This window comes from Daldinia loculata (genome assembly GCF_022478755.1).
Source record: "Daldinia loculata strain CBS 113971 unplaced genomic scaffold F4817scaffold_44, whole genome shotgun sequence".
NCBI lineage: Eukaryota > Fungi > Ascomycota > Sordariomycetes > Xylariales > Hypoxylaceae > Daldinia > Daldinia loculata.
In genome coordinates, this window is record NW_026054898.1 from 196,898 (window position 1) to 211,511 (window position 14,614).

General features: G+C 47.7%; 2 protein-coding genes across 2 annotated transcripts; both read right to left on the reverse strand.

The window, feature by feature from the left end:
* Positions 1 to 175: 175 nt before the first annotated feature.
* F4817DRAFT_345219 (uncharacterized protein) lies at positions 176 to 3,230 on the reverse strand. Its single transcript, XM_049304237.1, has 4 exons — positions 2,603 to 3,230; positions 2,327 to 2,528; positions 1,173 to 2,269; positions 176 to 1,108 (listed from the first exon to the last, which is right to left on the reverse strand). Exons 1-4 carry the CDS (start codon positions 3,013 to 3,015, stop codon positions 913 to 915), a joined length of 1,908 nt encoding a protein of 635 aa, XP_049156720.1. The 5' UTR covers positions 3,016 to 3,230; the 3' UTR covers positions 176 to 912.
* Positions 3,231 to 9,116: 5,886 nt separating this feature from the next.
* Positions 9,117 to 12,108, reverse strand: F4817DRAFT_345222 (caspase domain-containing protein). The gene is made up of 6 exons (XM_049304238.1): positions 11,628 to 12,108; positions 11,428 to 11,557; positions 11,306 to 11,360; positions 10,863 to 11,249; positions 10,374 to 10,812; positions 9,117 to 9,983 (listed from the first exon to the last, which is right to left on the reverse strand). Exons 1-6 carry the CDS (start codon positions 11,696 to 11,698, stop codon positions 9,773 to 9,775), a joined length of 1,293 nt encoding a protein of 430 aa, XP_049156721.1. The 5' UTR covers positions 11,699 to 12,108; the 3' UTR covers positions 9,117 to 9,772.
* Positions 12,109 to 14,614: the final 2,506 nt, after the last annotated feature.

Here is a 14,614-nt window from a genome sequence, read left to right on the forward strand (position 1 = left end):
AGTTTGACTTATGTTGTTTGTCTAACGTACGTCTACCACTATCAATGGCTTCGAATTATACTATTACCGTTGCAATAGTCTTAAGTAATGGAATCAATCTAAGTACCTACTTGCTTTAGGTAGGTAGATTGGGAAATTCGTCTAGTCACGTCTAAACAATCAGCTAACCTAGGTAGGTAGTTAATAGACTCTAATAGACTCTGTTCTTAGGCTTCATCTGTGTATGCGGTCAGTCAGTCAAGGTTAGACATCATACTATAACTACCTCGGCACATGACAGCTAGGTCAAAGCGGTACATAGGAATACGACTAGCTGGTAGGATCAGCTCCCTAGGTAGGTTGGACAACACTCCAAACACCCATGCCCCAATAGCCTCAAAGTCGACGGCCGAGCCCGATAGTTCGGCGCCGACAAACTCGGAATTATCAAAGCTTAGGTACCTTATGTATGTAGGTACACTCACATTGTATGTATGCCACTCCCCAGTAGAAAATACACCACCATATGTAAAGTAGTAAATGCTCACTAATTCATTCGTATAATCAATATCCTATCGCACACCATATTATCATCAACTTATACTATCATCCCCGCAAAACGCCTGCACGCTTACGGCAAGCCAAGCCAAGCCAAGCAGACCAGTTATCCTTCCAATGTATCGGTACATATTAGTGTTGAGGTGAGAGTAGTAATTCGAACGCAAAATGGGAGTATCTTTCGAAGCCGTATCGTATCGTTGAGGGCTTAAGCATTATTAGAGTTAAGTCGTAACAAGGTGGGTATATATAAGAGAGAGTGTCTGGAGATGCCGTGCCCCAATACTGTGGGGAATAGGCAATAGCCAGGATTAGGAATATACGAAGTCAGCAGCTGCTGATCGAAAACGTAAGTAAGTAATAGTAAGTCATCCGTTAGTCTTCAGGGTACATCTCCTTCATGTTGCTGACGAAGACGCCCCGCTCGCCATCCCAGCGCTTGAAGAATTTGCCTGCCATGGGCATCAGATCTTTGATCTCCGGCGGCAGCGTCTCCGGGCCACCACGGAAATCGACTATTTCAATGTTGTCTTCTGCGATGAGGTGCTGGTCTAACCCGTCGGTGCCGGACCTGCGTTTGTGTCAGGATAAAGATAGATACGTTATAGTAGAAAGCAAATAAAGAATAAACTCACATGCACCGGTAATACGGCTGGGTGTAATAACACCATGGCCTCTGTGTTGGGGACAAGGGGTCGTCGAGAGAAGAACCCTCAAGGGTCCAGCCTAGGATCAGGCCGTGATACTCGTAGCGCTTATGCTTGAACACTTGGCCGACGCGATACTTGATCTTCACACCCTTGGCGAGTTCGCTGCGCCGGCGGGCGGGCATCACTGCTGCATCCACCCGTCTCATACTCTTGATCTGATCCCGGACGCTCTTGGAGGGAAGCTCCCAGTTGTTCCGGCGACGCGACGGAGCCGCGAAGGTGTCGTACATGGGACACACGTACTTCTCCACGAGCCACGCGTCCTCGGGGAAATGCTCGTAGAAGGCCGAGAGCAGGTCGCGCACGTCTTGTTGCCAGTCCCAACGGATCTCGTCGCTCTCCGGCAGCACGGGGACCATCATGATGCTCGCCCAGATCATGCTGTACAAGGCGGGCTGCAGATTACGGGCCCAGTCGCCGCGGTTAAGTTCAATCATGGGGATGATCTGGGCGAAAGGTCTGTCGTGAGTTCGAAAACTAGTGAATGACGCTCGTATGTTTTGCGCCGTGCGCATCACGATGAGGTCCGTGGGCGTAGGGTTTAGCAAATTATTATGGCCCGTATGGATGCCGAGCCTGTATAGGAAGTCGATTATTCGATCCAGAGGGACTTCGTCTTCTACAGTATAAGGATCTAGGAACATGTTCTCTTGAGATTGGGACAGTTCTTCGACGAGGGGTTGATCATCTAGCGTCATGCCCGGTCGTGACAAAACTGTGGCATGGACGTGACTAGGCAAAGCACAAGGATACGCCTCTAATCCGAGTCGTGATGCTAAAGCGGAGTAAATGGCGGCAGAGATGATTGGCAATGATGGGTGGTGCTCATCTCGAAGAGCCCTGCCGATTAAGCAGTTACGGAGATAACGATACGTTTGCTCTGTAGGATCGTTCAAGCCCGTCATATTGTTCGAGCGCAACCATCGAGTCAAAGCGATGGCCTTTTGACGGGTGGTCAACTCGTCGAAGTAAGGATGAGCACTTCGGAACCGGTCTGCAATATCATCCAGCAATTCGGTAATCTTACAAGCATATGGGGTCAGTCACATAATTAGATATGATAGGATAGCTAAACAAACCTCTTCTAAATCACCCTCATTATCGTGAAGCATGAACATATCAAAGGCGCCAAGGGCGCGCTCGAGGCGCATGCCGCAGTTTAATCTTTCGCTATATGGAGTATCTTCGTCAATGCGACGTGCCGCAAACTTTTGATACTTGGCCCATTCTTCTATCGCAAGGCTTCGATGTATGCTATCCAGAATGGAGCACGAGTAATATCTATAGTTTGGGTCGAACGCGACTCTATTAGGCTCAACAATTCAACATATGTATTGTAGGTTAAACGAGCATACCTTCGCGCCAAAGCATCTTCAGCCGAATCGGGAGTCTGGCACTGACTTAAAAGGTAATCTTTCGCATCGTAACCGTATAGACAGATCTGTTCCATTCTCTGCAGTCGGGAGACGCGAGACGCGACAATACCATCAAGGAGGCGTGCGATATAGGCATTACGTCCAAGTCTCAGCAGGAATAGTCGGCGCCAGTCGGTACCGTGTAAGTAGCCTTTCAACCTCTCTTTGAAGTGATGACTGGCTTCCCAGTATTTGAAATTATGCTCGCAATAGCATCTCCATAGGAGAGGTTCATGCGCGACTCGGTTGAAACGCTTTGATAAATGTGCGATCTTAGATAAAGTCTCTTCCGGAGGTACGTAAAGTAAAATGTGGTGGACGATTTCGTCGGGTAAAGAATTGATAGACGCCATATTTTACTCTGAGTCTGATCCCGTCCAAGTAGAAAGTTAGCTTGTTCAAGTCTTCGGGAGGAGAAATATAGCTAAATAGTGGCGCGTATTTTATCACCGAGAGGGGGGGTGTTAACAAGTTTGCGCCGAGTTGAGATTGTATATAGACAAAGGGAAGCATGCGAGTCTTATTATGCGACGAACCAACTGCGATGAGAGAAGGATGTAATGTGAATTTCAATGGGTCTGATACGTCAAGAGCAGGCAAGAGGCGGTAATTCTAGGTAATTCTAGTGGGACACGTAACGCTAGTACATTTAGAGAATCCATGTCTCAATCCCCCACCTTCAGCCACTGGTCCTCAGGGTTCTCGTAGAATGCGCTAGTCTTAAAGAAGGCTGTCACACAATGATGCATGAGGCTAACGCGGTTACGGTTTAGTGACTTTCAATCTTTTCATGAAAGACGTAGGTACATAGGTACCTATGTATCTTGGTACATTTATCATGTAGCGTAGTACCTTAGGTACCTAGGTATTCTTTTAAGCTCTTTGGCTGTTTGGCTTTAAGCTCCGGACCACTTTGAACCTTGCTACGGAAGTAAACACGGCCAAAACGCGTCGTTGATGAAAACTACCTACCTACCGTGTTGACGGGAAAGTATCAACTTTTCTTTTTCAAGAAATTCTGTAATTCTGTACAATACAACAAACAATACAGCATTCAACTCCCAACCCTCAATTCAACTATATTTACTGTCTCATGATTAATTAAATTGGCAAGCCGGCACATCACGATATTCCATCCCACTTGTACGGCACTATTATACCCATCCCACCTCTCGCGCCGTCGAGATGGATACTCCCCGAACCAACTTAGGTGATGCCACCTACCTAAGTCGGGCACCTCCCGACTTCGATATGACACAGGAATCTTCTTTTCATTCCCCATCTAAGGATAACAATATTGTACAACAATTACGAAATGGCCGCGGCGTCAACTTGCGAACACCACGTGGGAACAGTCGCGCGCCTTTAGGTGACAAGAGAAACCTGCCAGCTGGGATAGCCGGTGCAGAGTTCACACCTATGCTTAAGTCTGCGACGCGAAATAGTGCACGTCGATTCGGCAAGGAGAATACGAATGGCGTATCTACGCCCACCTTAAGCAAGATAAACGAGGATATAGACATGACTAACATTCCTGTCGAGACCTCCTTATATGGTCCTTCGAGAGGAGAATCCTACGTCGAGTCCACGCCTCTACCTCAGGTAGAAAACAGCAGCGCAGCATCCACACCACTAGCTGTATTACCGCGACGCGGTGGAAACAAGGGTCCCTTACAGGATGGAAACCAGTTGTCGCTTCGGGAGCAAGAGAACGTTATCGATAGGATCGAGAAGGAAAACTTTGGGCTGAAGCTGAAAATTCACTTTCTCGAGGAAGCATTGAGAAAAACCGGGCCAGGTTTTAGTGAGGCCGCTTTAAAGGAAAACACAGAGCTCAAAGTCGATAAAGTCACGATGCAGAGAGACCTTCACAAGTACAAGAAACACCTGGCTGCAGCAGAAAAGGACCTCGAGACCTATCAGCAGCAGATATTGGAAGTTCAGGAGAAGGCCAAGAAGAAATACGCGGATCAGAACCAGAGGGCTGAGATCGAAGCATTACGGCGAAGTCTAGAGGACAAGGATGCAGAGATCGAGAACCTACAACGACAATTGCAAAGAGGAAGTAAGGATCAAGGTACAATTGATCAGTTACACGACGAGATCGGCGACCTCGAGGCGGATATACGCCAAAAGGACCGGGAAATTAACGAACGCGAAGAGGAGGTGGATGGATTAAAGAATAGGCTAGAAGAAGTGGAAGAGAATTGGAGGTCTGCTCAAAACAAGATCGCCGATCTTGAAGCGCAGGCGCAGTCCCCTGAGGACCTGGGAAAGTTGGAGGAATTACAGGACAAGATTCGCGACTTGGAAGCAGACTTACGAGAAAAGGACATGGAAATCAACGACCGTGACGAGGAACTGAACGAATTAGAAGAGAAGCTAGGGCAGGCAGAAGAGAAATGGAAGTCCGCCCAAGAAAGAGTAGTTGAGCTTCAGGAGAATGCCCGATCAAGCGAGGAACTCGACGAAGCGAAAGGCACTATTGGAGACCTCGAATCTGACGTCCAGCAGCTCGAGCAGCAACTCAATGACATGAAAGAACAACTTGAAGCTGCAATATCAGATAAAGACCGAGCCGAAGCAGACCTTGAGGAACTCCAAGAAGAGATGTCTAACAAGTCCCTTGTCACCAAAGGTCTCTCTCGTCAAGTTGAAGAGAAGGTTACCCGCCTGCAAACCGAAGTGAGCCGTTGGCAGGAGAAGTACGAAGCTCTTGAGCAGGGTGTAGCCGAGAAGGATAGGTTCAGCACAGAAGTAAAATCCAGGGCTGAACAACTGCTACAACAACGGGAATCATGGGATCACGAACGAAAACTTCTCATGTCGAAACTGGAAGCCGCGCAGCAAGACTTAGATACGCGCACAGATGAGAAAAACCTTCTGCAGCTCCGTCATGACGCTCTAGGAGACGAGTCGGCCTCTCTACAAAGGGATATGGCACGACTCCAAAAGCAGGTTGACGAGCTTGAGTTTAGCTTGGATCAGGAGAAGGCGCACGGGTTACAGATTGAACGCGACATGAACCGCAAGCACCAAGCAGAAGTTGACCGGCTGAACGATGATATCGCAGACCTTCAAGATGAAATTCAACGGGTCCGTGACGAAGCATCCGGTGGTCAGTCAGCTTCGGCTTCTTTGGAGCGAGAAGTTTCACGATTGCAAAAACGCATAAGCGAACTAGAGACAAGTTTAAGCCAAGAGAAGGCTCGTGCCCTGCAGAATCTATACGAAGCTAATACGAAGCACAAAGAAGAGGTCGACCGCCTTAACAACAACATTGCCGACCTTCAGGATGAGATCACCCGGGTCCGTAGAGAAGCTGCGGGAGGTCAATCAGCGTCTGCGTCGTTGGAGCGAGAAATGGAGCGTCTGCAGAAGCGCGTCAAGGAACTTGAGACAAATCTTGATCATGAAAAGGCGAATACTCGAGTTCGTCAATCCACTTCTGGTGATGAATCCACTTCACTACAACGAGAGATCACTCGTCTACGGAGCCAAGTTGGCGATCTAGAACTCAATCTAGATCAAGAAAGGAGCCATGGTCGTCAGATCGAGCGGGATGTTCGCAACCAGCTCAAATCCGAAATTGACCGCCTCAACGATGATATTTCTCAACTTCACGCCGCTATTCGCGAAAAGGATAACCTCTACAACAACGACAGCGAAAAATGGGAGGCTGAGAGGCGTAACTTGGAGGCGCAAAGAGATCGCCTCGAGGAACGGGCCGCTGGACTTGAGAGGACTATCGACCGGTTACGCGACGCCGAGGGTACGCTCTCTAGCAAAGAGATGAAGTTGCAAGACGCTTTGAACAGCGAGGCGCAGCGCCACAAGAATGAGGAGGCCGCACTCAGCCGCCAGATAGACGATCTACGACAAGACTTAGAAACGCGACAATCCTCTCTAACGGCACTACGAAATGAGGTTGCTGCTGTTCGCGAAGACCTTCGGCAGAGCCAGCTGGACTACCAAGCACAGGCTGAAAAGGTCGAGGCCTTAGAGGACGAGGTTGAAGTTCTTCAAGCTACTCTGGACGAGGAATCGGAAGACGCTGCCCAAAAGCTGAATGAAGCTGACCAAGTTTGTCAAGACCTTAGACGTCAGCTTGAACTAGCGAGACGTAATCAGTCGGAGAGAGCCGAGGATCTCGGGGAACAGCTGGAAGAAGCCAATCGGATCTCTGAAGACCTTAGCCAACAACTCCAAGATGCGAACCGAAAGCTGCGCGACGTCGAGCGCCAATGCGAACGTCTAAAGCAGCAAGCGGAACGTGCTACTCGACACGAGTCTAAACAGTCGGACCAGAAAGTAGAGCAGGCCAATCGTGTTGCCGAAGGGCTCAGGCGAGATCTGAACCGAGCGACCAGGGAGTCGGAGAAGGCGAATCGTTTGTGCGAAGAATTACGAGAACAGCTCGAACTAGCAAAGCAGGATCTAGACTATGCTAGCCCGCTATGCAAAGAACTCCGCCAAAAGCTCGACCGAGCACGAAACGAACGTGCCGCTTATAAGGCGTCGGCCGAAAAGCTCCAAGCTGACTGCGAGCGGCTGCAAGAGGGCGCAAAGGAAGCACTAGCTTGGATCGAGGCGAAGAACTCTGAGCCCAACAGCTCTTCCATATCTTACACACCACATATAAACAAGAGGGGCACGAAAGCTAGCTTCCGGTATGGCGACATCGTGATGGACGTGGTTGACCAACGGGACCACGAGGCCGTGATCCGCGCAGCGGATGCGGCAGAGAAACGACATACCAAGGAGATCCGCGGCCTAGCATTGCAAATGCAGTGGATGCAGGCAAGATGGGAGCGCGAAGCCAAGCTACGAAACGACGCCGCGTTCGCCAAGAAGTTCCTAGCACTACAACTAGAAATTTCCGAGGCTTGGTAAGTTTATTTACCCCCTTTACCCCTTTACCCCTTTACCCCCCATATTAAAAATGAATAAAACAACTAACAATCCCACAGCAACAAGGCAGACCTACGCATCCTAAGGAACATCCACAAGCAGCTGGGCATCAAATCGCCAGACGCGCTGCTCTCGTCCCGAAAACGCGAGCAATCGGCCAAGAAGGAACCAAGCAAACTGAAAGTCTTTGCCAGCGTATTCCGCGCCGTAGCGCGTATGCGGATCGGCGCTAAGCAATGGGGCCAGCACGAGCAGACGCGCAAGAAGCTGATTAATGCGTGGGAGGAGAGTAAGAGGAGAGAAGAAGAAGAGGTCGAGCTGATCTAAGCTTATACCCGTTTTCGTTGATGTTGTCTCCAAATTTTATACATATTCCTCTTTCTCGTGGGATTGGATTGGACTGGACGTTACGTTACGTTTAGCTAGCATGGCTCGTGTACGCACGGGTTGGGCGTTTGCGCGTTGATACCTATCATCTGCCTTTCTATGTTTTTTTTTCTGGGATAGGGGCTAAGGAGCCGGGGAGGGGGGGAGGGGGGAAGGTATATGGCATAGGGAGGGAGGGACGGTCCTGAATACCTACCTAGGCACCTTTCTAAGGATATGATACGTGCGGTTGTTTGGTTTTCCCATCGTTTGGACGGAGTGGTTGTCTAGATAAAAGGAAGTGAAGCTTTACGAGCAAGCGAGGAGACGGAGAGTGGAATGAATGGAATGGAATTCACGTTCTTTGTGTCTTGTCAGTTGCATGTTCATCTATGTGATTTGTGAGTGGTGCGTGAGATGTCTTCGAGGACCGTGGCATTGTCCGGGCTGGTGTCTACGGGGTGCGTTGACACCCTTATGCTTGTGAATATGGTCTACTCAGCGATTCTGTACCAGTTGAGGTAATACCTAGGGGAGAATCAAGAGTATAAATACTACGATGAGAAGTCGTACTTCCAACCTTCCTACCTAACCATCTTGGTTATTACATGAGAAGGATACAGAAGTAACTTCCAACAGGCCTATTCCTCATATATCGGCCGGTATGAGTAAGCATAGGTACCTAGGTATATTAAGTACATCTAGCTATAGGTATGGATATAGTATCCCCCTAGCTTAATAGGAAGTAAACCTATAGCTCGGACAAGTTTTAGCGTAAGATATCGGGCGAGAACGTTGAGCATTGAATGTCCTGTCCAGACCGTATTTAGTGCATATAGCAAGGGGATCTACATATATCTATGTCTATTCTCGAGTAAGGACATGCTTAGTTATATATATATACCTATATATATATATATACGTTCCTAATATGTATAAGTGAAGTGAAGTGGTCTACTATAGCTCATCTTGAATAATCCCAGTAACCTAGATTGTTCGACATATCTTTAGCCTAGGAATAACTACCTAACCCAAACCAAGTAGCCTGTGTAGCCCCCAACGTACATACCTAACCCGAGGTAGCTCTTCAGTTTCTAGGGAAGACGAGCACCGACGCAAGTCAAGGACACAGGCCAAAAAGGCTATCAACTTGTTAGATCGAGATATGAACATGCTCTATACATTCTACACTATCACATAATTCCCAATAATAACCAACCATCGAATTCAATTTAACCACTACAAGCCAATAAAAGCCGACCCTTCTCCTTCCCCATCGCAGAGCCCCTATCAGCTATATAAGATATCACGATTCAAAAAATAGGTTACCATTAAACCCAAAACCCAAAACCCAACCCGCACCGTACGCATCACAAAATCCCAATAGAGATGTATACAACCGCAGGTATCAATTCAGCTACGTACCTAAGCGATAGAACATGTTTCGGCAACTTCATTAGTTAAAAAAAAAAAAAGGATAGGCAACCAAGAACACCCACGTAACCCAATTCAGTTCTCCCTCTTTTTGTAGAGCCTTGTATCATAAAAATGAAGAGCGAGTAAGAAGAAATGGCCCTTTCCCCCAAGAGCCTAGAATGCTGTACCAGAACCGTAAACGCAGTAACCACGTAGTAGTAGTAGAGAGAATAACGCAACGCAACGCAACGCAAACACGATCGTAGTTACACGTCAGAAAACCCCCATGCATAATTTCATTTCGTTTCGATGTCCGCCCGGGAGACACCCGTCAACGTCCCGTTCCCGTCTTAGTCACATCACAAATAGCAGGTTAGTATCTATTCAATAGTTTAGTATGTTAGCAGACAGCGGTGGTCATCGCCCGGGAAAAGAGGAGACCAAAAATCCAGACGTACTCAGAGGGTGGCTGCACGAGAGCTGAGGTTTCTGGGTGTACCGCGTGGATAATTCATCCCGGATGCTGTTGAGCAGTTGTACGTAGCTTTGCTGAGGGTTCTTCTTCAGGGCGGTAATAAAGGCCCACGACATGGCGCCGGTAGCCTGAGAAGCAATTGTTGCATCGGCCCTATAAACTCAGTCAGTAAACTCAGTCAGTAACCTATGTGCTACCGTAACAACAGAATGGTAGTATAAAAAAGGGGAAAGGGGATGTTCATTCTCAGCCCCTAGGCCGATCGAACGTAACCCGGCGCCCCAGATGCAAAGCCACAGCACTAATAGCTGCGCTTTGATCTAGAGCGTTCAAAAAAAGGGAAAAAATAATATACAAATAGCCCCTCGTCTAGACTCAGACGCCCGAATGTATAAGTCTCATGCCCCGCCAATAGTCAAGCCGTCATTAAAAAATACATTATAAAGTGTACATATTTCATGCCACTAGGCAATTTCATGATATATCCGCCCATCGATTGCGAAACAAAAAGAAGGGATAATCTAAATAAAGTGGTAGACGAACGAAGTTTGGTCATCTTTGCTTCCGGAAAGCATAATAACGTCTGCTGCCGAGGTCTTGGTCGCCATGGCCCTGTGATGCGCGTCTTCTCCGCTGGTGGCCTTCTTGAAGAAACCCATAATGTTGTTCGCGACGCCTCCAAGATCGCCTTGACTGTAGGAAGATATGACACCCAGAAGGCCCTGGCCAGCTTCCTTGGCCAAGTTTGGTTCCTTGAGAATACCTTGGGTAGAGTAAATATACGGGAGGTCGAGCGCAGTGCCGGAATGGCATGAATCGAAAATGGCCGTTAACCGTACTCCCGATTGCAGCGGCTTAACCATGATACGGTGCATCTCGTCGTCGGTAATGTGACCAGTGTGCCGGAAATCGACAGGGTATATAACTTCATCGTAGCCATCAGGTTCGTCGCCATCCAGATCCTTGGTTTGTCCGCCATGCCCTGAGAAACTGTTAGATATCACCACACAACTAACCCGAGCGTCATCATACCCGAATAATGGAAGAATAGTGAGTCATTGGGCCGCGCATCCTTCACGAGCCAATGCATGGCTCGTAGAATGTTTTGCTTTGACGGCTGGCTCATTGGGTTTTGTTGGTCATCAGTGAGGATGACCATATCCTCTCGCTTGTAGCCGAAGTGTTCAACAAGGTATTGCGACATGTTTCTGACATCATTGATACATCCCCGAAGTTGGCCACGCTGGCCAAAGTAGTTTATGCCAACTAGTAGAGCTTTCCTTCGACCGGTACAGTTACTATACTGAAACGCGTAGTTTTGAGGAGCGCCGTGACCGAAATGTTGGGGCCCAGAGGGCGGGGGAGGAGGTGCGCTATAATTTCCATGGTTGTAGGAGTTCGAGTTCGCCGTAGGCAGTCCTAAACCTCTTTGTTAAACTCACACCTAAGAAAGGCAAGCTCCGGAGCTGTCTTACCGGGTCTACCGTATTGACTCGGAGGTTGGCCGTAGCCGCCATGTTGCGGTGGGCCCTGACGATGCTATGTCAGCAATGGGCTCTATAGACGAGCCGACAACTCATATAATATATAAATTCACCTGGTTGTATCCGTAAGGTTGAGGAGGGGTTTGTTGTTGTTGCTGTTGCTGTTGCTGTTGCTGTGGGTATCCGTAGGGGACGGGAGGAACTCCTTGGGCAGGAGGATATCCGTTATATGGCTGGGGTGGACTAGGGCCATGTCAGTAGCCGTCGCGATGCTCGTGACCGTAGAATATGAGAAATTGATAGGCCATCATACGGTTGATAATAATTGCCGTGATACTGTTGCTGCGGCGGACCGTATCCTCCCGGGTAGCCGTAACCTGACATATCAAAAAGCTAAGCTAAGCTGTGTATGTCTACTATCCGTGATGCTGAGTCGAGTAGTTAGCGAGACGAGCGAGCGAGTTGCGGTTTGGTAGGCTAGGTTCGTAATAGGAATTCGTGATATGAACTCGTGGGGGAGGGTATATAGGCGAGTATAGGCGAGTATAGGCGGGGAAAGGATTTTGCCGTCGGAGGGGGGTGGACAAGGTAGTAGGTTCTTATAGGCAAGACTTAAAGCTCGTTGGAGAGAGGAACGGGAGGTATTCACGATGTTATATCGTTTGTATATCGTCTCGCGTGTTGATAGTGGGTATGATGTATGTATTGATCGGAGCTGGTTAGTGTAGAAAGTAGAAAGTAGAAAGATGTAGTTATGTATCTATCTATTGTGGATGTAAGCGCAGCCCCATGCAACTACTACAGTACTATGACCTTTTTTTTTTTTTTTTCCGAAAAGAATTATAATGCCAAGAACTTCCAAGTCGGGTTATAAATGTACTTCGTATACATCAATGTGTGTACGAAGTACACTTACACACTAGCAAGGGAAAGAAAATACCAGCACAGCGGTCAAGCGTTGCGGCGCAGGGAACCTTGACCAAGCAGCCAAGTGCGCATCACACAGACACACTCACCTGCAAGCCTGCAAGCAGGGGTCTACCTTAATATTCTCCAAAAATATACCAAATATACCAAATAATCGGAGATTTCGCAAACGGTAAAGTCTTCCAAGTTACCTTCCCGAGTAACCGTGTAAGAGAGAGAGAGAGAGCGGCAGGGGGGAGGTAGAAGCGTAGAATAGCGTGCGTGGGCTTGAGAAAAGTTGGGTCTTGGATGCAACAAGGAGACGGACGAAAGCGACCCTAAAGATGTGCGGAGTTAGTAGATAAGGATATGGACCATCAGGACCATAGGATAACGATACTCAAGTAAACGGTACGTACAGCAAAGTGCGGTCATAGGCTTTTGGCTTGATTTAACTAGTGGTTTTGACGGTTTAGCTTTAAACTGTTTAGGGAAACTTTGGCGCTTGTTCCAACCCCGACACGCCGATAAGTGTGGGGTTCTCGGTCGTTGTTGGCCTTGTGTCAAACTTCTTCTGTGCCGTGGCCCGTGGCTGCGCAGCAAAAAGGTGTACCTTAGGTAGTCTAAGTACCTACAAAGTAACCGTAAGGAGTAATAAGCTATCGTCATCAAGCTAGGATAGGGGTCTAGCCACATGGAAATATACATCATAATATACTTACATACGCGGGTAGTAATAACCGTAAGATCTAACCCTAAATAGGCTATCGCAGGGATTCAAAAGAACAAACAGAAACCGAATGGACAGGAAAAAAGCAATTCGGCGATTGAACCGCGGCTTCTCTTTTTTTTTTTCCTTCCTTTCTTCATAGCTCCATCCACAGCATCAGTTCCAATGCGTAGGTAGGTATTCTTCGTTTCTTCGTATTCTTCGTACTTTCGTAGGTTCCGTACCCTCGCCTTCTGACCAACATTATAGCCAACAAAATCCAATAGTCTAACAATGGATTTACAGCACCAAGGATTTCATCAAGGATTAGACTTTTCTTTTTACCCATTTACTATTCAGCAGCGTAGAAAACCCCCCTTGATACCTGCTATATGATCGACACTTATAGGCCATCAGGTGAAGATAATCCTCGACGTTCAAGCTCGGAGCTGAAGGCAGTCCAAGATTGCATCGCCGTCTTCCGTTATACAATAGGTAGAATGCCCATGCCTAGGCAATGTGTCTGGGCATTAACATAGCAACTATAGCCTTTGCGGCTCTTAAACGCACTCGGTACGGTGGAACACGTCAGTACTGTTACAATGCAATTTCTCTGCAGCATCTTCCTCGGGCGAATGAGAATCTTGGGCTGCCTTGTTACCGCAAGCCCGATCGGCGACCTAATAAGCTCAAATACCTAAACATTCACTGTTCTAATTAGTTATACATTTGTCATAACTAAGTCTAGTTGCAGTTATGTCTTTACATATTCAGAACTACCTAATACACCAAACTCTTCACCGGCGAAATCCGTCTTGTATGGCGTTATATAGCAGCATGTCCGTCATATTACTAAGGTCCATCAGCCGCGTCGCATATTGCATGTTGGTGTAGGTTGGGTTAAGTTAGGTATCTACCTACATATCAAAACATTAAGCGAGTTCTATACTCCTAGCGTCGGACGCCATAAGCCGCCTCGAAAGTCAATATATACATTGCATGCATGAAGATTACCTACTTTGTAGTTTGTACATAGTTATATTTTGGTATGATGTAGGTATGATGTATGAGGTGTTATGTTTGGCCGTGACGGGTCTTGAGAATGCCGGACGGTAAGGGAATTATGAATTATCCGGACCTTTCAAGCCGATTTAGGATACGCAGCAATTGCTCGGGATACCCGAACATGGTGGCTGACGTGCAGCAGCTTCCGAACTTGCTTCTCCGGCCAGAGTTTAACCGCGCCTATACTTTCCTAGTGTGGCTGCAATATGCATGCCCAGGTGGACACCGCATATTCTGCAATACGTGGGGATCTTATTAGACGGTTATCTGGACCGAGTTTCGCTTTCTTACACCACGCATGCACTACAACGTACCAAATGCAAAAACAAATGCAAACCACTGCAGACAACTGCAGACAACTGCAAAATCATCGTGGCTATGTGGCTATGACTTCAATGTAAAAATATCATCCTACCGAATTTCTACCGGAGATGCATCCACCAACAATTCAGTTCCGCGGATATTCAGAATGATTCTCGGTCTTGATTTTGGAAGACTACTTTTACTCGTATGTACCTAAAGGTCCTGGTAGCGGTAACGGGGATCTCCGCTAGTCAAGTTCAGAAATTGACATGTTCCTCGGTTTAATAATCAGAGGTAACTAGAGACTGGAGGTAACC

Coding starts and splice junctions, on each gene's coding strand:
- F4817DRAFT_345219 (XM_049304237.1), bottom strand. CDS start 3,015: ATGGCGTCTATCAATTCTTTACCCGACGAAATCGTCCACCACATTTTA. Junction 2,270..2,326: donor ATGAGGGTGATTTAGAAGAG/GTTTGTTTAGCT, acceptor TATGCTTGTAAG/ATTACCGAATTGCTGGATGA. Junction 1,109..1,172: donor CAGCCGTATTACCGGTGCAT/GTGAGTTTATTC, acceptor ACACAAACGCAG/GTCCGGCACCGACGGGTTAG.
- F4817DRAFT_345222 (XM_049304238.1), bottom strand. CDS start 11,698: ATGTCAGGTTACGGCTACCCGGGAGGATACGGTCCGCCGCAGCAACAG. Junction 11,558..11,627: donor CACGGCAATTATTATCAACC/GTATGATGGCCT, acceptor ACATGGCCCTAG/TCCACCCCAGCCATATAACG. Junction 9,984..10,373: donor AGCAAAGATGACCAAACTTC/GTTCGTCTACCA, acceptor CTGAGTTTATAG/GGCCGATGCAACAATTGCTT.